This window comes from Equus quagga, chromosome 3 (assembly GCF_021613505.1).
Source record: "Equus quagga isolate Etosha38 chromosome 3, UCLA_HA_Equagga_1.0, whole genome shotgun sequence".
Taxonomy (NCBI): Eukaryota; Metazoa; Chordata; class Mammalia; order Perissodactyla; family Equidae; genus Equus; species Equus quagga.
Window position 1 is genome coordinate 7,083,152 of NC_060269.1, and position 25,871 is coordinate 7,109,022.

Consider the following 25,871-nt stretch of genomic DNA (forward strand, 5'->3'; position numbering starts at 1 on the left):
CAGGACCTGGTCTTCCCCGCGGGCGCCTTTTCGCGGGCTCATTTGTCCCCATGTCCCCTAGGCGGCCCTGAGAGCTTCCATCCTCGCCCGGGACGGCACCACCGCCGCGGCCATCGTCTTCCTGAGCGACCGCCTCCTGTACGGGCTCGACGCTTCCCGGCCGCTGCTGCAGGTCGCCCAGGGGCTCCACCGGCTGCAGCCCGCCGCGCCCGTCGCCCCGCAGCTGGTGATTCGCCAGGCGCGCGTCTCCATCAACGCAGGTAGCGCCGCGCCCCGGCCGCCGGGCCGCGCTGGACCAGGCGGGAGCCCCGCGCCCCGCGCACAAAGGCCCCGGCGCGTCAGAGCCAGGGGCGCTAGAGAAAATTGTGAAAGGGTGTGGAAAATACTAATTGGAGCTTTTGTCTTCTAACAAATCTGTCCTGCTGCTTTCAAACAGGGGTATCTGAATTGCTCTACTTCTGACCAAGAGCCTTTAGAAAGCAGATTAGAATTCTACTATTTTCTCTTAGCTCCCCGTCTCCTTTCTGTAGGGCCACTTGACTATGCTAACAATAGAGCTGACAAACCCACTGAAGTAATCTGAGGGGTCTTTCATCGCTTGGAACACCGGTACACTACCTGATTAGGCCTTAAAGTATCTTTTTTTTTTTCCTTCTGTCACTTTGAATGAAATGAAAAAGGAGGCTGACATTCTAACTTAGGACATAATGTAGAGGGGTTGGAGGGGAGAGGGGCCTGCTATGCCTTACAGCGAAGTCCACTTCCATGGAATTCATGAATTATTTAAATTCCCGATAACCATGAGGGTTAGCAACTGTGTGGCCTGGTAGTCTCAGTTCCAAGAGCGAAGGAATAAAGGACAAAAACAGAAGGGAAGTTGCTCCTCCCAGAATCAGGACTGGCTCAGTTTTTTAATTGGTTTTCGCTATTGTTATTAACAGCTCTGGTCGTTAAGAGGTTAAAATATCTTCACTGCATTTCCTTGAAAAGGAACTGTACTAACTATCCTAAATGGGACAATTGCTGGATGCAGAGAGGGGCAGAGATAAAAGGACATGGGAGAAATGGGCTTCTGGAGGTTAACGTTCAAAAACCCAAGTTCCTTCTCTTTCCAGTTCTTGCGGCTGTGCGTAAATTGAGCCCGCATCTTATTACTACTTTTCTAGAGGAACTCGGGGACAGAGTGGAACTTAGGGAAAAGTTTCTTCCTTTAAATGTCCCTCATTTGGGACATTTCATAATGTTTGGGGTGTGAGGGAAACCTAACAGCTAATGTTGCTTCTGATGGCATCAGATGGCAATGATGTGTGAGCAGAGCATGGAGCTGCAGGGGTACGACCCGGGGCCGAACGGTGAGGGCCAGGCGTGCACAAGCAGAGTTCTGATGCTGACTCTCGTCAAGTGGAACAGAGTCAGTGCAGCCTGTTTTATGATATACAGAATTGCTGTGGGGTGACATGGAAATCGAGATCAAATGGTAAGCAGGCATGTTGCTAGCTTTGCTTTGATACAAAGTAATCTGAGCTGGTTGGTTGGTTGGTTTTGTTATTTCTCTCGTGTCTCTAACCAAGGTGGGCTAGAGCTTTTCTCCTGATAAGGTGTAAGCCTCGATGTCATCGTGAGCAGTATTCTCCTCTGCTCACACGTCTCGTGTCTAAGACAAAGGTTCTAGATCTTACTCTCCGACAGTTGGAGTTGTCTTTTCCTCAGAGGCACTCCCAGAAGCGCCACAAGAAGACAAACCCAGCCTCAGAGTTGAGGGCTTCTTTGTAAGCTTCTGGCCCCAGACGTCTCTTGAGCCTCCGCCTGCACTGGGGGTCTCAGAGGAAGAGGGACTTAGAGCAGGGGGTGTCCTGGGAAGAGAAGATGGTACAGTGAAAGGCTCTCAATGCCCAGCATTGGGGGCTCCTGGGCGGGAGAAATGAGAGGGATCCATGATACTTTAAGGGCAGGGACAAGGAAGAAAGGTAACGTGAGGGACAGCACAGTCTTCCTGTTGTCCCCTCTGACCCAGCCCTTCCTGGTGTCCACTCAGAACACCTTCCAAAGGGCAAAGCTTTCAGCGTAATGAGATTTCAGAGGTAAGAGAGGATGCCCTGGCCTGCCCAGCTCACTCTTGCCTGAAATTAGGAGACAAAACCTTTCAAGGCACAATCAGAGATACGGGTTCAGACTTCCAATTCCGTCAACGTGGAGGACTGAGCAAGTGCAGAGTCTTCTCCCATCACATCAATATGGTGAATTAAAGATTTCTTTAAGGTGTCTGCAACACGGAAGGCATTCAAAGTCAGAGTGGGGGATTCAAAAAGCAATGGTGAATACAGAATTTGGTAAATGCACAGGTTAATCTAAATAAGATAGAAAGAAAAGGAAATTCTAGGGCAATATCACTTATATAATTTATAAGATGCAAAAATCCTAAAATATTAGCAAATTGATCAGCATTATATTAGATTAATAATAATACATTACAGTCAAGTAAGGTTTACTCCAGATACATAAAGATAGTTAATATATGTTCACCTAAATTGATTTGAAAAGTATTTTATAAAATTTTAAACCTAGTTATGTTAAAAATACAAATTGGGGGCTGGCCTGTGGTGTAGTGGTTAAGTTCACATGTTCTGCTTTGGCGGCCCACGGTTCGCAGGTTTGGATCCTGGGTGCAGACATATGCACTGCTCATCAAGCCGTGCTGAGCCAGCGTCCCACATACGAAATAGAGAAAGATTGGCACAGATGTTAGCTCAGCAACAATCTTCCTCAAGCAAAAAGAGGAAAATTGGCAACAGATGTTAGCTCAGGGCTAATCCTCCTCACCAAAACAAAAAAAAATTACAAACTGGAGTTAAAGATGTTATCAGTCAGGTGCAATCAGGAGGCAGGAATCACACCGTAATTTGAGCAAGGAAAGTTTAATATAATTATTAACTGTATCAGGGGATTAGAGTAATGAGGGATGGCTAGTGAGATGTAAAGAGAACTCTAAAGAATACAGGATAGGTAGTTTTAAGGAGCAGCCACTATCCCTTGGACTGAGCTAGAGCGCCTGAGAAAGAGCTCCCAACCCCACACCCAAGTACGCCTGCACTGAGATCCAGACCTTGTTGGAGAGGGCATAGTCATGGCTCACTGGATGGCAAAGAAGTCAAGGTTCCAGGCCACAGAACTCACTGGAAATCCACCCTCTTGGGTTCTGGGGGAAGCCGTCCACAGAGAGGTGACTTGGAACTTACCACAAAGCTGCCTTTATGGAATGCCAGGGGGAGACGTCCATGGGGAGGTGCCTTACTGGCAACACGCCACTGTGAAGTCGCTTGACAGGATGCTGGAGGGAGCTGCTTGCCTCTGGGTGCTGCTGACCTTTGCACACTGGGCAGCTGGGTGCTGGAGAAACTGCCCGTGTTGCAGTAAGTCAGGCACAGGAGAAGCCAGGAACACTGCAGGAAGCATGCATTAGAGAAGCTGTATGCACTGCAAGAGCCTGGCAAGAGAAGCATACAAACTCAGGAAGAGAAGCACCTTCCCCATGGGTCCTTCCACACCATCTAATACAAAGCTGGCAAAGGAGAAGTGCTTACAAGGTCCAGACCCATTACCGCAAAGCAGGCCATGAAAGGTGCATTTGGACCCGAAAGGCAATAAGTTGGTAATTGCACAAGAGGGAACTTTCTCAACTAGATAAAGGGAAACAACCAAAACCTTCAGCAAAACTAATGATGAAAAGTTAGGAGTATTCCTTTTAAAAGCAAGTCAAGAAAAAACGCATCTTGTTACCACTTCTATTCGATACTGACCTGGAAACCTTCCCAATGCAGTGAGAAGAGAAAAAGAAACAAGAGGTATGAAGATTCGAAGTGAATAAACAAAATTAGGATGATTTGTAGATAGTATGATTGCCCCCATAGAAAACTTGAAGAAATCCACAGATTATTAGAATTAAGAAATTCAGCACGGTGGGTGAATACAGTATCAGCATATGTTTAAATGCCCATCCTTATGTATCAGCAAAATCTGATTAGAAAACATAACTTTTGGGGCCACCCTAGCGGTGCAGTGGTTAAGAGTGCAGATTCTGCTTTGGCAGCCCAGGATTCGCCAATTCGGATCTTGGGTGCAGACATGGCACCGCTTGGCACGCCATGCTGTGCTAGGCATCCCACATAGAAAGTAGAGGAAGGTGGGCATGGATGTTAGCTCAGGGCCAGTCTTCCTCAGCAAAAAGAGGAGAATTGGCAGTAGTTAGCTCAAGGCTAATCTTCCTCAAAAAAAATAAATAAATAATTTTTAAGAAGAGAGATCTTTGATAAAATGCATTCACACAGGTATTTCATGTTATTGCTCTCTTTTTGAATACATTCATATGAATGAATTTTAATCAGACCCTAACTCATTATTTCCAATGCTGATTTTATTTCTTCTTCCTTTTGACAAATATATGTTGAAAGCCTCTGTGTGGCGGGAATTACAGTAGGCCTTGGAGATACTCATACAGATGATCAAGACGTGGTTCATGATTTTCAAGTAGCTCAAGTTAGGGGAGGAGACAGATCATAAACAACTACCAAAAAGTGTAAAACAATGTGGTTTAAAATAGAGAGAAAGTTAGAAAGGAAAGAAGGAAGAAGGGAGGGAGGGAGAGGAGGGGGAGAGAGAGAGAAAGGGAAGGAGGGAGAAGGGGAGGAAAGAAAGGAGGAGCTCAGCAAATTTAAAAAATTGGGAGGAAAAGGTAGGAAATTGGAAATACTGCTTTGTTTGAGGACAGAAGGAGACTGTGAGCAAAGAAAATTATATCCTGCATGGCCAAAAACAGGCCTCTACCAAACTATCATGTTGGACACTGATCTTAAACGCTGGTGACTCTGGGAAGCAGCTTAGCGCAAGAGAGAGTTCACATGCTTTGTTCAGATGGATGGGTCATGTTACCAGCCTATGTGGGGCCCATTTCCTCATCTGTGAAATGAAGATCATAAAAGTCCTGTGTATACAGTAGTGCCTCCTCATCCTCGGGGATATGTGCCAAGACCCCCACTGGATGCCTGAAACCGAGGACAGTACCGAACCCTATATAATAAATATAGTATACTATATTTTTTCATACACATACATACCTACGATAGTTTAATTTATAAATTAGGCACAGTAAGAGATTAACAACAACTAATAAAATAGAATAATAATAACAATATACTGTAATAAAAGTTAGCCATAGATCTTAGCAACCTCAACATATGATTTTTTTCCCTTAAATTGAGAATTTCACTTTTTCACCTAAAGGAAGCACTTTACGGCTTCTCTTTGGCATATCCGAGTTGCCAGCATCACTCCTCTTGTACTTTGGGACCGTTATTAAGTAAAATAAGGGTTATTTGTGCACAAGCACTGCGATACAGCGACAGTGAATCTGATAACAGAGACAGCTGCTAAGTGACCAAGGGCAGGTAGCGTGTATACAGCATGGATCCACTGGACGAAGGGATGAGTTATGTCCCAGGAGAGATCAAGCAAGACAGCAAGAGATGTCATCAGGCTACTCAGAACTGCACACAATTGAAGACTTATGAATTGTTTATTTCTGGAATTTCCGTTTAGTATTTTTGGACCTCAGGTAACTGAAACTGCAGAAGGTGAAACCACAGATAAGGGGGGACTACTGTAATTTAGAACAATGCCCGGCATATAGCATGCACTTCATAAATGGTAGCTCTTACTATTATGACCTTGAAGGCAGGGACTCAACCTTGTTCATCATTCCATCTCCAGCTGTCAGCAGAGTCCCTGACACTTTCAAATATTGTTTGGATGAATAACAGACATTCACTGAGTATCTGCTATGTGCCAAGCATTGTTAGAGAGATACATGCGACAGAGCAGTGCATGCAATGGACAAGACCCCCTACTGTTTTAGAGTTTACATTCTGACCACAACAATTCACATCCCTCCCACGTGCGATCTAGTCTTACCCCTCCCTGAGTGTCATCCCGTGAAGGCATCCGGCCCTAGGTTCAGGATCTCGTCCTCTGAATCAAGTCTAGGGACAGACAAGACAAGTCTTCTCAAGTGCTGCTTCTAGGGCACAGAGACTTGTGAACTAAAAGTCAAGTTTTCTACCCTCCAACACAACCAGCATAAAATGGGGAGATAGCTTTGAACACTCCTGTCCAGAACAGAGGGACATGAGAGTCCAACAGCTGTCACTATGTCCATAGTCATCTAAAATCCAGCCAGACATATGTCCCAAGTCTTCCTTCTGGGGACGTTAAGACTCCCGTCCTCTCTTTGGGAGTGGGTCCCCTCAGCTCTTGGACTTGTCCTCTCAGTCATCCTTCCTTTTCCATGGGACATTTCTTGTGAACATTTCTCAGCCTGCTCCATGCTCATAGAAAGGTGGGGTCCCAGTTGGGTTTCATTTTGAGCTATCACTGCCCTTCTTAGACTAAGCTGATACAATTCCTTTAAATACGTTGTAGCCTTTCAATGCATTGAATTAGACAAAAGCCATGCCTACAATTATCTGTGAGCTCTACCCTGGTTTGAAAATCAAGGTGCTATGGAACAGAACCCTTAAGATTCTTGGAGCTCTTTTGCCTGGTCAAGAGGGTCTGAGGTCTTGGCAAAGGGTTTAGTAGCCACACCCTTGATCTGATCTTGGCTACATCTTACTGCCAGTACCCGGGATTTGATCTTTACCCCTAGGTTTTATTTTGAAAATGTCTTACTGGCCGGAAAGGCTATTCTGGGCCTTTTATATTTCTTCTAAATCCTTCTTAAAAATCAAATAGTTCCTTCTTTAGTGCCCCTTTCTTCCCACACTGCATCCTAGGTGCTAACAGAGGTCAGTTTGGTACTTTCAGCCTCTTCCTGAGTATCTCCTTTCTAGATACACAACTTCATTGGTTATATTTTCTATTTTCCCCATTACTACTGGAGACCATGTTGCCCAACTTTCCACCACTATATAACGTGTGCTGTCTTTTCTCAAACCTCCAGTAACAATTTCCTCACTGCCCTTTCAGTCTCCTCAACGTCTCTCAAGCTTGCACCCGACCCTCAGTTCCTCAGCCGGTGCTGGACACTCTGTTTCTGCTACAGTTGTATCCCGCTTTAGGCACCCAGTTTCTGTTACCTATTGCTGTATTACAATCCACCCCATAACTTACTGGCTTAAAACAATAATAATTTATTACTTCTCATAATTTTGTAGTTCAACTGGGCAATTCTTTTATTTTAAGTAGTGTTGCCTGAGAAGGTGAGACTGCTGGAAGGTCCAAAGTGGTCTTGCTCCCACAGCAGGCATGTGATACTGGCTGCCGGCCAGGAGCTCAGCTGGGCCATCAGGTGAGGGCCGCAGTTCTCTCCTGCCTGGGCCTCTCCTTGTGGCTGCTTCGGCTTCCTCACAGCATGGTGGCTGGGTTCAGAGTGGTGAAGGTAGAAGTTATAGATCTCTTAAAGCCCAGAATAGAAAGGTACACAGTGTCCCCTCTGCCACATTCCGTTGGTCACAACAGGTCACAGGGCCAGTTCACACTCGAGGAGAAGGGAAATAAACTCTAGATTCCACTTCTTGATGGAGGAATGGCAAGGTCACCTTACAAAAGAGCACGTGGGATGGAAGATATTGACGTGACCTCCTTTGGAAACACAACCTACCACAGCCAGGTGTATGTCTGTGGGTGCAATTTGAACTAGGCTGGTCAGGGAAGGCCTTATGAGACAGGGACATCTGAGCAAAGACCTGAAGAAGAGGGGGCGCAAGCCTTGGAGATATTTAGGAGAGACACATTCCAGACTAAAATAATTGTACAAAGACCCTGATGTGGGAACAAGCCTGGAGGGTTCAAGAGACAGCAAGGAGGCCACTGTCCCCAAAGAAGAGGGAGTGAGAGTCGGGGGAAGAATGCTGGAGATGATGCCAAAGAAGTCTCAGGGGCCAGGTCAGGTAGGGCCTAGAGGCACCTGGAAGAAGGGATGGATAAAAGGGTAAATTATTGCATTTCCTCCTTAGAGAACAACAGCTGTCCATAGATTAGGCCCCTCCTATGTGGTGGTCACCAAAATAAGTGAAAAGTTTAGAAAGACCCACCCTACCCCTTCCCCCATCAAAATCCCTTCTTGATAATTCTGTAAATAGTCCTGTTCATGCGCAACTCTGTTCCACTTCTTGAGGTGCGGTTCTCACAGCACGGAAAAACAGCCTTTTACAAGGTTTGCCTTGAGTTCTCAAGCCTTACTCTGTATCAATGAATTATTTATTCACAGGAGTGAGTTTATGTATTTATATATATGAATCTAATTGCCATTTCAGATCCTGTACAACTCCCACCTTGCCAATTCCTGAATTCATCTTGTTTCTCACTTTTATAAATGATGTACTTATTGATGTTAAACTCTAAAATAGAATGTTTCCAAGAGAGGTTATGGTCCCTGTTAAAATGTGTTAATCTCAGAGCGTGAACTCCTCGTGGTATTTAAAACACATGTTCCAAACTAATTGTGTGGCGTGTGGCTGCTGGTTTTCAGGGAAACTTTTGAAAGCAGAGTATATCCTGGGCAGCCTGATCAGCAACAACGGAGCAACAGGTAAGGAGCTTTCATATCTCCACACGACCTTCTGCCTCTGTCCCCAGCAGCGTCCTAGTTTAAGAACAATTTACTGACGTAAAGGACACTGTAACTAGCCGTTCGCAGAACGACCTGGGACTGGCTCTGCCACTGATGAATGAAGTCACTTTGGCCAAGCAGCCTACTTCTCTGTGTCTCCATTTTCTCTAATCAAAAACAAAAACAATCAAGGCTTCTAATATTTCCCCGCTTCACTGTAGTTTGTTATCTAATGAGCCATAGTGTTAAAGCAGGTAGCTCTCTGGACCTCAGAAAGGGCTCTGTAGTGAACTTGAGAAGAATTTTGAATGGGAATAAGACTCTGAGTTCAGAAGAATACACATATGGCTTTATGTATTTAAATGATTTGGAAAGTAAATTTGATTTGCTACATAAGAACTTCAATAAGAACTTATTTTGAAACGGATTTCTTTCAATATTTAATCACATGTAAAAGGAATCAAGTCCTAATAGTTCAGTAACAAATCATCTAAGCCTTCAGATATCTTGTCTGAATTTCTGGGCATTTAAGTCAACACCTTTCCCGATCAGTTGAACACAATTTCCAGTAGACTCTTAAGCTCAATATGCTTGGATGTAAGGTCCCAAGCTCCAAGAAACTTGTAGATGTTTCTAGTGGGGAGGTAGTTTGGAATTTAAATCTTTTTTTTTTTTTTTTGAGGAAGATTAGCCCTGAGCTAACTTCTGCCAATCCTCCTCTTTTTGCTGAGGAAGACTGGCCCTGAGCTAACATCCGTGCCCATCTTCCTCTACTTTCTATCTGGGATGCCTACCACAGCATGGCTTGCCAAGCGGTGCTGCGTCCGCACCCAGGATCCAAACCAGCGAACCCCAGGCCACCGAAGCAGAACATGCAAACTTAACCTCTGTGCCACGGGACCAGCCCCTGGAATATAAATCATGACCACACACCCCTCCTTTGTGGCCACCATCACTAACCTACAATATGCACTCTTCTCATCTTCTACACCCTACATATACATACACACACACACACACATACAGTAGGATTAAAGGCTAGGGAGAAAATAAAGAGGGCAATGTGACAGAGAATAACGGGGGGGACGTGTAATAATAAATTAGACTCTACTTTTGGTGTTTCACCACTGACAGCTTTCAGGTCTCAGCATTCCCTATGCCTTTCGCCCCACATCTGGACGGGCTGATTCATCAGTAAACCCTGGCTCAGCTTGCGGGAACCTTTACTCTGGCCCCACACTCTAGTCACAATAAAAACCAGAGCCACTCACTGCTCTCTTCATTCAAGTCAGACAGACCAGCTTGGTGCCTGCCCTGCTCTCCTCAGAAAGGCTCACTGTGTGAGTAGTAAATCTTTTCACACCCTCTTGGTGCCTATGTGGAGTCATCAGTTTTCACGTCCAAACCAATTTGGGGTGAACGGGATGTATCCCACCCTCCATGAGGCAACCCCAAGACAGTGGGGTAAGACTGTAGGTAAATCAACCCGCGGAGGCCATTGAGGCGACAGCATTGAGGCTGAGACCTGAAGTGGGAGAAGGAGCAGGTCTCCTCAGGAGCCAGAGGGAAGGGGTCCCAGGCAGAGGCAAGGCAAGTGCAGATGCCAGGAAGCCAGAGATGGCTGCCACTATCAGGAACACAGATGAAGCGACATGCAGAGCACGCATATTAAGGGGAGAGCTGGAGACCAGGCAGGAGAGCTCCCGTGAAGCCTTGCAGGTTACAGCAAGGACCTTACTCTAAATGTAGAGAAGAGACCGTCTCTTGAATCTGTATCCTGTGTGCTCCTGATGGCTTCTACGAAAATAATTTTATTTTACAGACTATTTCTTAAATAATTCAAGGCCAAAAATGCTTTTCTTTTCCCCTCCTTTTATTGTAGGTACCTGGCTGTACAGAAATGAAAGTGACAAGGTCCTGGTGCAGGCGGTCTGCATACAGATCAGAGGGCAAATTCTGCAGAAGCTAGGTACCGGCTTGAAACATTAGCTCCTCTCAAGGCTCCTTGGCACAGTCTGGCTACGAGACTTTACTGTGGAATGTTCTTACTGTGTCTGGTTAAAATTGTTAATCCCCACTTCCCTTAGTTTCCTATAGAATTATATACATATAATTAATACTTTAAAATCCAAACTAAAGTGTTGGAAAATTTTTAACAGAGGATGATAATTGTTAATCGTGTAAATAGTGGAGATAATTATGTATATATTAATATATATTTGCATAATCTATAATAATTCTTACTGTTTCCCTGTGAAAGGGAAAACGCATCTGTATTAAACCAACTGGAAAACAGATTGCTGATACTCCAGCAGATCGTTGTCTGTTGATTGCTACCAGTCTAATCCCGCCCTCAACTTTCCTAACAGCTCAATGCATCTTCTTCCTGTATTAGTTTGCAAAGCTGTTTTCTAACACAAGAGCACACATACTGGTGGTTTTTCCATCTCCCCCTTTTTTTCAGGGATGTGGTATGAAGCGGCAGAGCTAACGTGGGCCTCCATCGTAGGCTATCTGACACTTCCTCAGCCCGATAAAAAGGTTGGTTTTTGGTCTAGTGCTTTTTTTCTCCTTTCCTATGTTTGTGTGTGGATGTTTATCTCCTTATGGCACAATTCAGTTTATCATTGAAGAGTTTTGTTGTCCTGTGTTTATTGAGTCTATGTGGGCGTAGGACAAAGAGCATTTGGTAACTTCCTCCTGTGTCTCGCTCTGTCCTCGCTCACTGCTGGACTCCTGGCACACATGTAGTGTCTCTAAATTCATTTGTAACTATTTATATATTGCAACTATTTATATATTTACTTCTACTATACATTTGTCCATCTATTTCGTCGTATATTTAGCCTTTATCTGACTCCATAGCGAAGTCGAGATGGCCAAGTAGCTCATATATAAAGTCATTTTCCACAAGTTGAGTGAGCAGAGACATCAATTAATTGTTCACGTAGCATCTTTATTCAAGAAACTGAGAGGCGGTATTCGCTTTCCTACCTGGTGTTTTCATTCTCTGTATCTCTGTGGGTATCTTCTCCTCATGACCTGAAGCATCGGGTTGTCACCTTTCCCTGAGCTGTGTTAGCAGCACTCTTGCCTACTGTCCTTTTATGACTCGGACAGAATGGATGTGAGGACTTTTGCTGGGCCAGTTCTTCAGCCCTGGCAGTGTGTTAGGTTAGTTTTGGTGATCCAGCGAGGCCCAACTAAGAAATGGCTGCGTTTACTTGAGGTCCATGTCCTCAGGATGTGATGATCTTTCATGCCCCGTGGTATCTAGTTTAAAAGCATTTCTAGTGTCATAATTGTAATAATAAGCAATGGCTCATATGGAGAGCTAATTATTGCCTTTGCGCCTTGAGATGGAGTCCTGATTTGTTTTGTCTGTCTTTTCCTTACAGGGTATCTCCACATCACTAGGCACCCTGGCAGACATCTTTGTTTCCATGAGCAAGAAAGATTATGAAAAGTTTAAAAACAATCCACAAATTAACTTGGTAATTATCACTCGTCAAAACTAGGGGGCCGAGGGACATCACCTACAAAGCTGCCACCATTCTCTCGGAGGTTGGTTAGCCAATCCCACTGTCTTTCCGGGGTCAGGAAGTGGTGTCTCCCCTCTTTGGATAATGGGAGCAATCCCAGGGACAGTTCCTATGCTGTCCTATTTGGCTTTATTATCACAGCAGCAGACATATAGAGGGTACTGAAAAGTGACTGGTGAGTGAATGAAAGAATATCATCAAAGTGATAAATGCTTTGAATCCCACTTATTTCCTTTCAAATTATCCTGAAATTCAGTTTCCACATGTGAGCCATCTCAATGATAAGGCAAAGGGGTAATAATTTTAAAACTTTAATTCCCATCTGTTCAAATCAGAGCATCAGTCACCTGTCCAGGCTCTTATCCTTAATAAAAAGGATTACTAACATTTATACATGGCTTTACAATTCAGAAAGGTTGCGTGTATATGTATACGATCCACATAAAATCCTACCAGCTAAGTGGAGCTAAATGCATTGTTCCTATTTTAGAAGAAAATAAACTGAGGTCCAGACAATTAAGTGACCTCTGCAGTTTGCACAACCGGTAAGAGAGAGACCTGAGAGCAGAACTCAGGTCTCTGACCAGCCCACAGCATTGGCACAGACATTGAACTGCTTTCTGCACTGCACTGAAATTGCGATTTTAATGTTATCATCAATATTGCCATTTTTATTAAATACCAAACTGACGTTTGTAACTGTAGGCAATACTAATTATTGTAGCACAAGAACACGAACAACGTGCTGCTAGTAATCTGAATTTTAGCAAGATGGTGCTTTTGCTCAGACCAAAACACAGGGAAAGGGTCACATCCTTCGTTCAGTGACGTTGTCCCTGCTGATCATTAAAAGTGCAAACTGTCTTCCCACCCTGGACCTCCCTGACCGCTTCCCCAATTTATTTTCCTCTGGAGCACTTATCGCCATCTCAGTTACTATGCATTTTACTTATTCTGTGTATTGGCCAATCTCTTCCCCTCAGTAGACAGTAAGCTCATTGCAGGCCCACTGTGTGCTTTCTCCTTCGTGTCTAGAACAGTGCCTGGCACGTGGCAGTACTCAATACATATTTCTAGAATGAATGAATGAGTCTTAATTGCTGTGAAATTGTAAATCAAAGGGCTCTTTGCCAAGAACAATGCAGAAATCATCAATCTGGCTGCAAAATATGCAGAGTTCCTGTGAACAAAGAGCTGCCACAATCCTCCGAAGAAACGTGTCTGAATTCTTTTGCACTGGCGGGCATTGTGAACTTGTGCACATATTAGGCCTCTGTGGGGTAGGGGTGGGGCTGGATAGTGTGTGGGTGCTGGGGGAGAGGATGGCCAACGCCCTGGGGTCCTTGGACTGACTTACTCTGTCTTGGCACTGTTTTGAAATGGTTATAATGAGGGGCCGGGTATCCCTCAGAGTCCTGACAGAACAGCAAAGGCATCTCCTAGCCTGTCTTTTGCTAATGGATAAATAATTGTCCACACTACACTTGGCTTCTGTTTCCTTTCAGAGCCTGCTGAAGGAGTTTGCCCACCACTTGCTGTCAGCCGCGGAAGCCTGCAAGCTGGCAGCCGCCTTCAGTCCCTACACGCCGCTCTTCGTGCTCACCGCTGTGGTAAACAGAGGGCTGCCCTCGCTGGACCTCTCCCCCTTGACACAACACTGGGAGGGAAAGGTCTCACCCTAAAGCAGGATTTGAGCACATCAATGGATAACCGTGATCAGGCCACGTGGAGGGAAAGGTCTTAGCAGTCAGGATGATGCATCCTGGTGAAAGCTAAGTTAACTCAGCCTGATGTTATCAGCTCTAGAACAATGGCTCCCCAGCACATCAGAATCACCCAAGGAGCCTTTTCAAAGTACATAATCCTGGGCTCTACCCTACATCCACTAAATGCAAATATCTGCGATTGGTGCCCAGAAATCTTTGATTTTAAGATACTGCCCAGGTGATTCAAATGCACAGAGGTGTTTGGAAGCCACTACTCTATTGTTTTGGCTATTGAATGATGTGTTTATATGTAGCAACCTTATTTGCATAGAGACACTTGTTATGTCCATGTCCCCTGTGTAGACTCTGTTTGCTAAAACCACCACCAGCAACAAATCCATCGTCTGTGATCAAAAAGTATCAGGGCCACAGTAGACTTGTGGTTAAAGCTGATTTCTTCCCCTTCATGCCAGCCAGTCACAAACATCCCTTCTCCTGATTCACCAAAAAGACCTCAGGTCATTAACTCAGTTTTTGATCGTGCATGTTTCTTAGAATATCTGTGGCACATATTTGTTATATTATATTTCTAATGACTGTCCTCCAGGAATGAAAAGGTTTTCCCCATTCACCTTCAGTTTCCAATTCAATGTCTGATTTTGTGTTTGGTATTTTCCTCAGAATATTCGTGGCACGTGCTTGTTGTCATACAGTAGTTCTAATGACTGTCCTCCAGAAATGAAAAATTTCTATCTGTGTGAAGCCAAAGAGGCCTTTGAAATTGGCCTCCTCACCAAGAGATGTGATGAGCCGGTTGCTGGAAAGCAGGAGCTTCACAGTTTTCTCAGAGCTGCTTTTGGTCTCACCACGGTGCACCGAAGACTCTATGGGGAGGCGGAGGCGGTGCAGGCAGCGAGCCAGCTCTGTCGTGAAGCCATGGGAAAGCTGTACACTTTCGGCACCTCCTCCAGAAGTCTGGAGCGAGAAGCCCTCTCTCAGGACATCATGTCTATTATCACCCAGGTGAAGGATCGTTTGCAAGTTCAAAGCTTCTCAAAGTTAGATGACAAGTCTTATGTTCCAGAGGGCTTCAAGTGTGGGCTGGATAAACCCCTCTTGCATGGGCAGGTGGATTTCCAAAAAATCCTTCAAACCTATTCCCAGCACCATACTTCAGTGTGTGAAGTATTTGAAAGCACTTGTGGAAACAACAAAAATAAACAGAAATATACAGAAACAGGAGTCTGTATCACTGCTCTAAAAACAGAAACAAAAAACATAGATACGGTGAGTACCACTGAGGACAAACCACGTTTTCAAAAAGGCTTGGGAATATCTTCCTCCCAAATGGCTAAGAATGGTCAAGAGAGGCTTGGGAGAGTAGGAAGGAGAAACTGGACACATTCTGCGGCTTTTCGAGTCTCCTTGGACCAAGATGCTGAGGCTGAGGCTGAGGCACCAGACCACAGCGATGCTGGGGGAGCTGTTTTGAACAAGTCTCTGAGTGACAGCCAGAGCTCCAGCTCCTGGAGCAAGTTATCAAAGTTTAGTTCATCTGCGAGCTGGGAGGAAGTGAATGATCATGCTGCTGATAGGTCAGCCAGAAAAGAGCCTAGCAAAGAACATCTTGTGGACACTCAGTGTTCCACTGCCCTGTCTGAAGAGTTGGAGGTGAATGGGGAAAGCAGAGATGTGCATTCACTGTCTTCACAGCTTCAGAGTGTCTCTCTCCATGTGACATCCAAGGATGACAATTTAGAGTCTTCCCAAAATCAACCACACAAACACATGCCCTTGACAGCCTTCCCTCCTCACAGCACAACAGGCACTTTCTTGGCCTCTGGTGCAGGGCGTTTAGAAGGAGCTCCAGAAGGTATGCAGGAAGTCAGAAATATGGGATCCAGAAATACTTCTGCTCATTCCAGACCCTCGTTTGCTCCTGCTTCTTCATCTTCTTCTGATTCTGGTTGGCCCAAGAACATGGCCACATATCCTTCAATCCAAGAAGAAGAAACCTTTGAAATAATTGATCAGTTTCCAGAAATCAACTGTAATGCCAAAGACAGGTATGGGGAAGAGAAGGGAGGAGAAATCAAAAGAGGCACAAGCCCTACATTTAAAGACAACCCCTCCTGGGTTGACCCAGAAGGAGAAACAGCAGAGAGAGAAGAGGATATGCCCTTAGACTCTCACATGATCATGGATGATCCTCTGGGCAAAAGTCCCCTGATGGCAGGTTTCACTCCTCACTGGCCTGTTCAAAATCCGGACTCAGGAGAAAGTGGTGGCTCAGTCAGAGAGCTGGGCATCGACCCTGATGCCTCCACGGTGGATGAGGAGGGCCAACTGCTCGACAGCACAGATGTTCACCCCACGAGTGGACGTGGCTCTCACAGACTAGGTGCTCTGAGGCAGCCGCATGGTCAGGGAGCCGAGACCCCCAATTGCTCTGTAAGCAGCAACATTCCCTTCCCTGTGCTCGGCGAAGACTGCACTACTACCGAGGAAGGAAAGGAACCTGGACACGTGCTCAACTGCAGCCAGAACTCCAACTCGTCCTCAGTGTGGTGGTTGAAATCACCTGTATTTTCCAGCGGTTCTTCTGAGGGGGAAAACCCATGGTTCTTTCTGAATTCCAGTGGAAGTTCTTTTGTTTCATTGCCAGGAATGATGAGGCAAGAGATCCTTGAGGCTCGCACCCTGCAGCCTGAAGACTTTGAAAAACTCTTGGCAGGGGTGAGGCATGACTGGCTGTTCCAAAGACTGGAGAATACGGGAGTGTTTAAGCCCAGTCAACTCCACCAAGTACACAGTAAGTGCCACCTTCTCAGTAGCTACAGCCTCAGGAAGCATCTCTGTGTGTTTGAGGCCCTTTGAAGAGCTTGTTATGTAGATCATTTAAAGCTCATTGGTGACCTAGGCCCCTGTTACGCCTTGTGAGCGTAAGGCAGGAAGAACTATCCCTCCATCCTCTAGGTCCTTCTGGCTGATCTAAGAATTAAATTGACACGAGACAGAATAACAGGAGAAAATCAAAGTTTAATAACACGTATACATGGGAGCACCCCAGGGAATCTGCATAACTTGCCAAAATGGTGAAAGCCACTACCTTAAATGCCATCTTTGACTAAAGACAAAGGAGGATGTTGGGGATAGTGGTTTGGGACTTCAAAGGGCAGGAAGTCAATTTACAGGGAGACGGAAAAGCAAATGTTTGACAAACACATGTTTGCTGGGTCATCTATAGACAATGAGATTCAAGAGAGAACTGTGATAAAAATGGGCTTGCTAGAGCCTCATCCTGGTGATTCCAATTTAATGGGTCTGGATATGGGTCCAGGCATCGGTGTTTTTTAAGAGCTCTCTGATGAGTTCGTATAAAGCCAGTCTTGAGAACATCTGCTTCAAAGTATTCCAGTGTTTTGCCTGCCACCTTGAAGTCAGACTGAAATACAGATCAGGCTGTTATCAAAAGAAGCAAAATTTTCTACCAATAGGGTTTCCCTATTTACTGTGAGATTCCGCAGGTTCAGAATCACAGTTCTTAGCATTAGGTAACTGCTTTACCGCTACATCTGTGTGCCAACTTATGGGTGAAAAACCACTTTGGAGGAAGTGAGGCCCAAAGTCAAGGAAACAGAACAAACTATACATTTCCTCCTATCTTCTTCCCCCAACTCATTGCCCTTCCTGTGTGTGCACGCAGCTCACCTTCCACTTCCATCCCTAGCTTCTCTGAGTGAGTTGCCCAGCCCTGGTTACATCTCCCCCAGCCCCAGTCACCTCCATCCCCCATCCCCTTCCCCTTTATCTTACTCTAAGTTCTTCGTCTCCCAATTCTCCCATTCATGCATCCATTATCACATCCTAGACACAGGACGTCCTTGTTCTGTTCGTTTTAAGTTGGATCCCACCATGTTGCATTTCCTCCTCAAGGTTCACGTTGGTCTTTCCACTCAAAGGGATGCTTTCCTGCTAGCACTGTCTTCCTTTCTCTGAGGTGGAGACAAGTCTTACTTTTTCCTCTGATCTTTTCCCTTTTCAGTTGAGTTTGCATCTTTGTACAGTAGCTGTATTTTCTCAAGTAATTCCTGGACTTCCCCAACTTAAGCAAAACAAGTAAGAGAAAATTAGGGTGCACTTTAATATGTACTCAGGATCCCTGGAGTCATCAGGAACCTCTGAGGGAGAATTATGTAATTTAATTCCATCTGTGTGATCTGGCACAGGGAGTACCCTCCATCATCTGGGGCCCTGACAATTAGAAGAGCTGCAAGCATACATAAGTTCTTCCAAGGTGGTCTTTCGAGTTTGCTGTTTGAAAAGCTCTTAATTTCCACTACTTTCATGCAGAAACTCTGGCCTTATCTTAAGCCCTTGCCATCACGAACAAGAGATTTTGTGAATCTTCATTGTGTTTGCAAAGCTTTGCTTGGTGATTGGACTTTACTAACCTCTTACTAGTAGTCATAGAAGAGGCTGAACTTGGAGAAAATGGATAAAGAAGTTGATGATTTCAGATGAGCTGGGTTAGGTTCTATGTCACTTCAACTTTGTTCATGAATTGTAACATCCTTTTGAAAATAAGATCCATTTTCATCTTATCTTTTTTCCAGATGCTCTTTTGTTAAAATATTCGAAGAATTCTGAATTGTGGACAGCCCAGGAAACTGCTGTGTACCTGGGGGACTACCTGAATGTGAAGAAGAAAGGCAGACAGAGAAATGCTTTCTGGGTTCATTATCTCCATCAGGAAGAGACTCTGGGGAGGTATTGCTCTAAAACACCCACATCACTCATGTCAAATGGGCTGATTTTGCCATTCTATTGATTAACCATTTGTAATATTTTGAAAGGGGTGAAAAAGTTGGCCAAAATGTGTGTTTTCAGATTTCTACTCCTTCCTTCTCCTCATTAGCTAATTAATAACAGTTACCACATATTGACCAACACTGTGTCGGCCATTTTGCATAGATACACGTGATCTAAAACCCATTAGGGAAACATTCTCATCCCAATTGTAAAGACAAGAAAAATGGAGTTGCTGGCGCTATGGCAGGCAAGAGAGGCTTAAACACTCTCCGTAAAAATGCTGGCAAAAACTCTAGCTAAACTATGAAAGCCACTCTTAAGTAAATGAGTGAGCCTGCAAAAAAGGCAAGGAAGTCATCTGAGGCCAGAGATGAAGCCTGTGCAGGGACATCAGTGACCACTGAACCCCTGAGACACCTCCACTGGAGTCCTGGGCAGGGGCAGACAAGGGAGCAGCCAGAGACAACAGTCACACAGGGAAGGGAACGAGTTCAGAGAAGACCCATAGAAAGCAGGGATTCAGGAGTGGCTATATCCTCAGGGGAAAGGCTATCTTAAAAGATCCCACCCCACTGAAGCAAAGACCCACTAAACTTCTTGTTTGGCCTTAGTTCTCAATGACAACTTTAAGCAAAAACTCACCTGAAAAATTAGTGACCACAGGTGGTCCTCATTGGGTTTGAGGCTGAATTTTACACTATCTGTGCATTTAAAAAAATCTGTAAGTCAAGAATTTTAATTTAAAGTAGACCCTGTTCTTTACCCAAATGCAAGTAATGTAAGAAATAAATAGGAAGAGAGGAGAAAAAAAAGAGACAGAGAGAGAAATTGGGTGAATCTTAAACAGTAGAACTACATTTCTTGAAAAAGTTGTTGATGATAATAACAGTAGTAAACATGTAAATGGACTTATCATGTGCCAGGCCCTGTTTTAAGTGAGTTATATAATAATTTAATTAATCCTCACAAAACACTGTGAGGTAGATATTATTATTATCCCCATTTTACAGATGAGGGAACTGAGGCACAGAGACGTTAAGAAACTTGCCCCAAGTCACACATTGATGTGGTGGAGCTAGGTGTTGTGGGTGGAAAGAGTTTCTTAACATCTCTGTGCCCCTCCCCAAATTCATGTGTTGAAGTCCTAACCCCCGTACCTCAGACCATGATCTTATTTGGAAATAGAGTCATTGCAGATGTAATTAGTTAAGATGAGGTCATATTGGAGTGGGGTGGGCCCCTAATCCGCTATGAGTGGTATCTTCATAAAAAGAGGAAATTTGGAGATAGACATGCAGACAGGGAGAAAATTGTAGTTATGCTGCCACAAGGAAGGAAGTGTAAGAAGCTAGAGAGAGGTTGGGAAAACATCCTTCCGTGGCACTTTCAGAGGAAGCATGGCTCTGCTGACACCTTAATCTTGGACTTCTAGGCTCCAGAACTGAGAGAGAATCATTTTCTGTTAATTAAGACCCCCAGTCTGTGGCACTTTGTCACGGCAGCCCTAAGAAACTAATACACCAGGATACATCATGGAGGGTCTGAGAGGGGAAATATAAGAGAGAATAAGAGTCGTGGAAGATGGAGTGAGAGGGTCCAACACATCTGATCAGAAAAAGGTAGCAAAGCGAAGAGTAAAGAATTACTATTTGAATAGATAATTTCTGATAATTTTCCAGAATTGCCTAAATACATTAATCTTCAAATGTAGGAATCACAGTGAATCCCAAGTAGGATAGAAAGGGAAAGAGAGAAGAAACTAGAAGGAAGGAAGGAAGGCCATCATAAATTAATTTCTAGGTACATAGCAGCCAAACTTCAGAACCAAGGACAGAGAAGCAATCTTCAAAGCAAAGAAAAAAGAATTTGCTGCTAACAAATCTTTACCAAAGAAAAATGATCCCAGCAAAATGGTTCAAGCTGCCAGAAGGAACGACATCTGTTTGTGGATTGATGATCCTCTGGCAGAATGTCCAGGAGACGCTGAACCAGCACCCACAGAGTTTGCTCAAAGTTCTGAACTGGTTCAAAGCCTCTGCAGACCCAGGTGTCTCCACAGCACTTTCTGATCCCAGGAGTGTGAATGGCCAAAACTGCAGCCAACTTGGATTCCTTTATCTTGTCGGACTCAGAAATTTCTGCAGAGTTTTCTCTGGTTGAGGTCTATGACTGTGACAATTCCCTTTGATTTTTGGAGGTCACTCTGGACCCAAGTGAATTACTCATAAATTCACACCAACTTATAGCAACTGTAAACTGCAGTGTAGTAATTGCTGTTTTGCTCCCTTAAACACTTAGTTGTTTACTGCCTTGTATCTTTGTCCCCAACTATGCATAAGCCCTTGAAATATACAAATCATGTTTCACACTTTCTTCAAAACACTCAGCACTAGCTGAGTGTCATGCACATAATAGATGATGATGGAAAACAAGTATTTGGAGAGATGAAGTGATCATAAAAGGAAGGGAACGAAGGCAGCTTCTGATGGATTAACTGACCTGTGTAAGGTCACGCAGTAGGTAGTGAAAGATCTGGCCCCAGAGTCCTTGAAATTTCCAGTCCCCACACTGGCTCCCTTGGCGTACCAAAGAAGTCTGGTGAACTGCTACATTAACTGGACACTTTCTCTTTATGATCGATGTTGTCCCAGGTCAGTGTGTTAGTCAGAATTCTCCAGAGAAACAGAACCAATAGGATATATAAACACATATAGACAGAGATTTATTATAAGGAATTAACTCACACAATTATGGAGGCTGACAAGTCTCAAGATCTGCAGTTGGCAAGCTGGAGACCCAGGAGAGCTGACGATGTAGCTCTAGTCCCAAGGGGTCAGCAGGTTCAAGACCCAGGGAAGAGCAGATATTTTAGTTCAAGTCCAAAGGCAGGAAAAGACAAATGTCCCAGCTCAAAGGCAGTCAGGAAGAGGAATTCTACCTTACTTGGGAGAAGGTCAGCCTTTTGTTGTATCTTGTCCTTCAACTGATTGGATGAGGCCCATTCACGTCAGGGAGGGCAAGCTGCTTTACTCAGTCTATTAATTTAAATGTTAAATTCGTCCAAAGACACCCTCACAGAAACACCCAGAATAATGTTTGACCAAATATCTGGGCACTCTGTTGCCAAATCAATAGGACGCATAAAATTAACCACCAGTCAGCTAGATGAATTGTGTTCCATTGTTCCAATGGCTCTTACAAAATTATGTGAGTCATGAGAGGTCAAGATAATTAATAGTGACTGTGTAAGGCAGAAAAAGAGTAACATCTTCCAAGCGTTTTTTCACACCTCTTTTGATCCCCTCTCTCTTACTCTATCGTAAGATCACTTTTCATTTCTCTGTGTGGTTTTCTCCATTCATAGGTATGTTGGGAAAGAATATAAGGACCCGAAGGGGCTCTGGCACCACTTCATCGATGTGGAGAGGCAGATGACTGCACAGCACTATGTGACAGAATTTAACAAGAGACTCTATGAGCAAAACATTCCAACACAGATATTCTACCTCCCATCCACAATATTACTGGTGAGATTAAAGAAAGCAAGGGTTTAGTTAAACAGGCCTATAAATATGTATTAGGTTAGATTTCTATTGCCAACCTACCATCCATCCACCTCCACCATCATTCTGCTAAAATCCAATAAACTCAGTTACCAGCCTGCCTTCTTCTGCTTTATCTGCTCCATCTACTTAGACAGACAGGTAAGAAATGTGACCTCTGTACCCCGAATGCATCATTTAGATCATTTAGATCATTTAGATCAGATTAAATATCTGTTGATCCTGGTTTCTGGTCCTACATGGTCAAGTTAGCATTTTTAGTATACTTTTCCTTTGTATTGTCTCTGCACTTTCAGAGAGAGAGAAAGAACCCTAAGATCATATCTAATACAGATTATCCTCTCAACATGATGCATAAATGCCTTGTTTAATATCTGTTGGTCCCCACTCCTCACAACCAAGGGGTTACCAAGCCATAGCTTAAACACCTTCAGTAAGAAAAAATTACTATTACCTTTTTACCTTCAAATAATTCTAATTGTTGGAGCTCTTAGATTTGACCCAAATCTGTCTTCCTCTAATTTCTACATTATTGGATGTGTGGATTACAGTTCTGCCTCTGGCACCACTGAGACCAGTTTCTCTTCACTAAGATGTCTCCTTAAATATGTAAAGGCAGCCATCCCCGCTGGCTTTTCTCTTCTTTGGATTAAGGCTACCCCGCTTCCCCAAAGGTGTTTGATCCTTAGCTCATTCACACCTAAAGGATTTTTTTACTTTGGCCAAAGACGTTCTTAGACCCATATTTTATTACTTATAATAACAATACCTTGCATCCATTTTGCACCTTTTCTTTATGTCAAGCAGCAGTCTGGGCGTTTAACAAGCATTAACTCTGACCTTTGTAACAACTCCGCAAGTCCAGCACAGGGCACAGAAATGCTTGAGCTGACGTTCCAACCCCGAGTCCCCGTGCATGGTCCAGCTGCATGCCCCGGCCAGCTAGCCCCTGGGGTAGGGCACTTCATGGCCTCATTTTTATGTGCACATTTTAATAAAAGAAGGAGAGTACTTTTAGGTTCTATTATGTGCCACATACCATGTTCAGCACTTTACATGCATTTTCTCATGTAATCCTTTCAACAATTCTTTAAGATAGCTATTATTATACCCACTTTACAAATAAGGAAACCAAAATCCAGAGAAGTAATAAAGCTCCTAAGTGGCAAAGCCTGGGTTCCGAGCGAGGTCTACCTGACCCCATGGCCTATAGCCTTCACCATTATGGTATACTGCCTCCTGTTTTTATTTTTCAGATTTTAGAGGACAAGACAATAAAGGGATGTGTCAGTGTGGAACCTTATATGCTGGGAGAATTCGTAAAATTATCCAATAACACGAAAGTGGTGAAAACAGAATACAAAGCCACAGAATATGGCCTGGCTTATGGCCATTTTTCATATGAGTTTTCCAACCATAGAGACGTTGTAGTCGATTTACAAGGTATGTGAAACTGGAAATTACATTTTACTTTTAGTGTTATTTATATGTAAATGTGAGGGCTTCAAACTAGCTCCACCAATCTTTCCTTACTGGATTGTTCAGTGCACAGGCCAATATTTGGAATTAAATTTATCAATTTTACTGTATGTGGCAAAAGATCTCTGAAAAAATGTCTAAAGCTTCCACAGTGTCTAAGGTGTCAAGTAATCACTGAGAAGACAGGGATTCTGTTGGGCTTGACTCTAGAGCGAATCCATAACACCTTTTTATTTCCCTCACGTGGATTTGAGTGATGTCGGTTGCCTATGATCACATTTTAATGTCTCCGAATCTTTTCACACGTCCTTTTCTCCAGCCTTTTACCCTTATTACAAGTGTGATCTTGGGTTTCATGATTGGGATCACTATGGAACAGGAAGCTGTATGTGCTTGAATCTGACTTAAGATCCGCATTAATATTTTCATTTTGTTTCAGTTCATCTAGTATTTTCTTTATCAGAATTAGCCAGTATTCTAGACTTCGTTTAAATGATCAGCGAGATTTATTACAATTATTTCTAGTAATGATTCTATGACCATCCTCCAAGGCCTTTCCATTCCCCTTCCACGCATTTACCATCAACCTCTCTCATATTACATGTGTCACTTACTTATATTGTTTAATTCATCTGTCCCCTCCACAAGAATGTTAGCTCAATGAGTACAGAGATTTTTGACTCACTTGTTCACTGCTATATCCTCAGCACCCAAAACAGTGTTTTTGTACAGTGCATGTGCTCAGTAAATATTTGTGAAATGAACAGATGAATACACAGATTAATGAATAAGGCACTAAAGAAACTTCTGAATCCTGAAAGAAATATTCAATATTGTGATTTTAGTAATTATACTAAGTCCATTTTATTGCTCTCTAATTCCTTGAAAAATGGTGGTCAGGGTATGTCATATTTGACAAACAATTACCCAATATTCAGTTCTCCTTCTTAAACCAATAATTGGAATATGCAAGACCAAATACCTTAACAGAAATTTGTCAAACATAAACCACAGGATGGCCAAGTTTTTAAAGTGTCTGTTTAAGTATATATATATATATATATATATATATAATGTTTGTTTTGCTGAAACACTTTACTGACATTTCTAGAGGATTTAATTCTCAGACACGTTTATCTCTCTTTTAGGTTGGGTGACTGGCAATGGAAAAGGGCTCATCTACCTCACAGATCCCCAGATTCACTCTGTTGGTCAGAAAGACATCACTACCAATTTTGGAAAGAGAGGAATTTTTTACTTCTTTAATAACCAGCATGTGGAATGTAATGAAATATGTCATCGTCTTTCTTTGACAAGACCTTCAACTGAGAAACTAAATAAGTCATAGACCTTCTGGAGTGGCCATGCCATAGCTTAGGTGCTGCTCACTGAACACAGGTTCTCCTCTCCTTCTGGGCACACAGATTGTGTCACCTTGTCCCTTTGGGCTTAGGTGGAGCAATGCGACTGCTTCTGTCCAGTGGTTTGTGAGAGGAATCAAGAGTCATTTCAGGCCCATATTTAATTGCCAGTGCAAGACCCTGCAGAGTCTCTTTCCTCTACCACCACCAGCAAGACCACATCAGGAGGCAGCTGCCTATCATCGTAAGTCCAGCAGTGAGGACAACACGGAAAAGAGCCCCATGACCCACGATGGACACAAAGACAGATGAGAAATAAACTTTTGTGGTCTGTGGCATCAAGATTTCGGAGCTTTTTTCACTATCTATCAAGACACATACTTCTGGTGTTTTTCTTAGTTATTTAGGAGTTCTTTACATATATTAAAGAATTCACACCTTGATGATATGAGCTCCAGGTTTTTTTCTTTTGTATTTTGACATTTGACTTTGTATGAAACTTTTTTCCATGCAGGGTTTGTTTTATATAGCTAAACTCATCAATCTTTTGTTTTATGGCCTCTAGGTTACACGTCATATGTAGATCTCCCCTAATCTATCTTCCTTCCTTCCATCCTCCCTTCCTCCCTTCCTTCATTGCTTCCTTCCTTCCTTCCTGCCGCCCTTCGAGGAAGATTAGCCCTGAGCTATCTGTGCCAGTCTTCTTCTACCCTGTATGTGGGACGCCTCCACAGCATGGCTGACGCAAAACCTTAACCACTCAGCCACGGATCCGGCCCCAGGATTTCTTCACTTTTAATCCTTCC

The 25,871-nt window shown here is 43.7% G+C and overlaps 1 protein-coding gene across 1 annotated transcript in view; it reads left to right on the forward strand.

Annotated features, from left to right (window-relative positions):
* Positions 1–25,351, forward strand: part of ALPK1 (alpha kinase 1) — a 73,075-nt gene extending 47,724 nt beyond the window's left edge. Inside the window, exons 4-14 of the mRNA XM_046657217.1 lie at positions 62–260; positions 8,522–8,581; positions 10,485–10,571; positions 11,067–11,143; positions 12,001–12,096; positions 13,650–13,754; positions 14,532–16,662; positions 18,467–18,620; positions 22,027–22,189; positions 23,482–23,668; positions 24,853–25,351. Of these exons, the coding sequence (XP_046513173.1) occupies positions 62–260; positions 8,522–8,581; positions 10,485–10,571; positions 11,067–11,143; positions 12,001–12,096; positions 13,650–13,754; positions 14,532–16,662; positions 18,467–18,620; positions 22,027–22,189; positions 23,482–23,668; positions 24,853–25,052 (3,459 nt within the window). The 3' untranslated portion in view covers positions 25,053–25,351. The remainder of the gene's footprint in view (positions 1–61; positions 261–8,521; positions 8,582–10,484; positions 10,572–11,066; positions 11,144–12,000; positions 12,097–13,649; positions 13,755–14,531; positions 16,663–18,466; positions 18,621–22,026; positions 22,190–23,481; positions 23,669–24,852) is intronic.
* Positions 25,352–25,871: the final 520 nt, after the last annotated feature.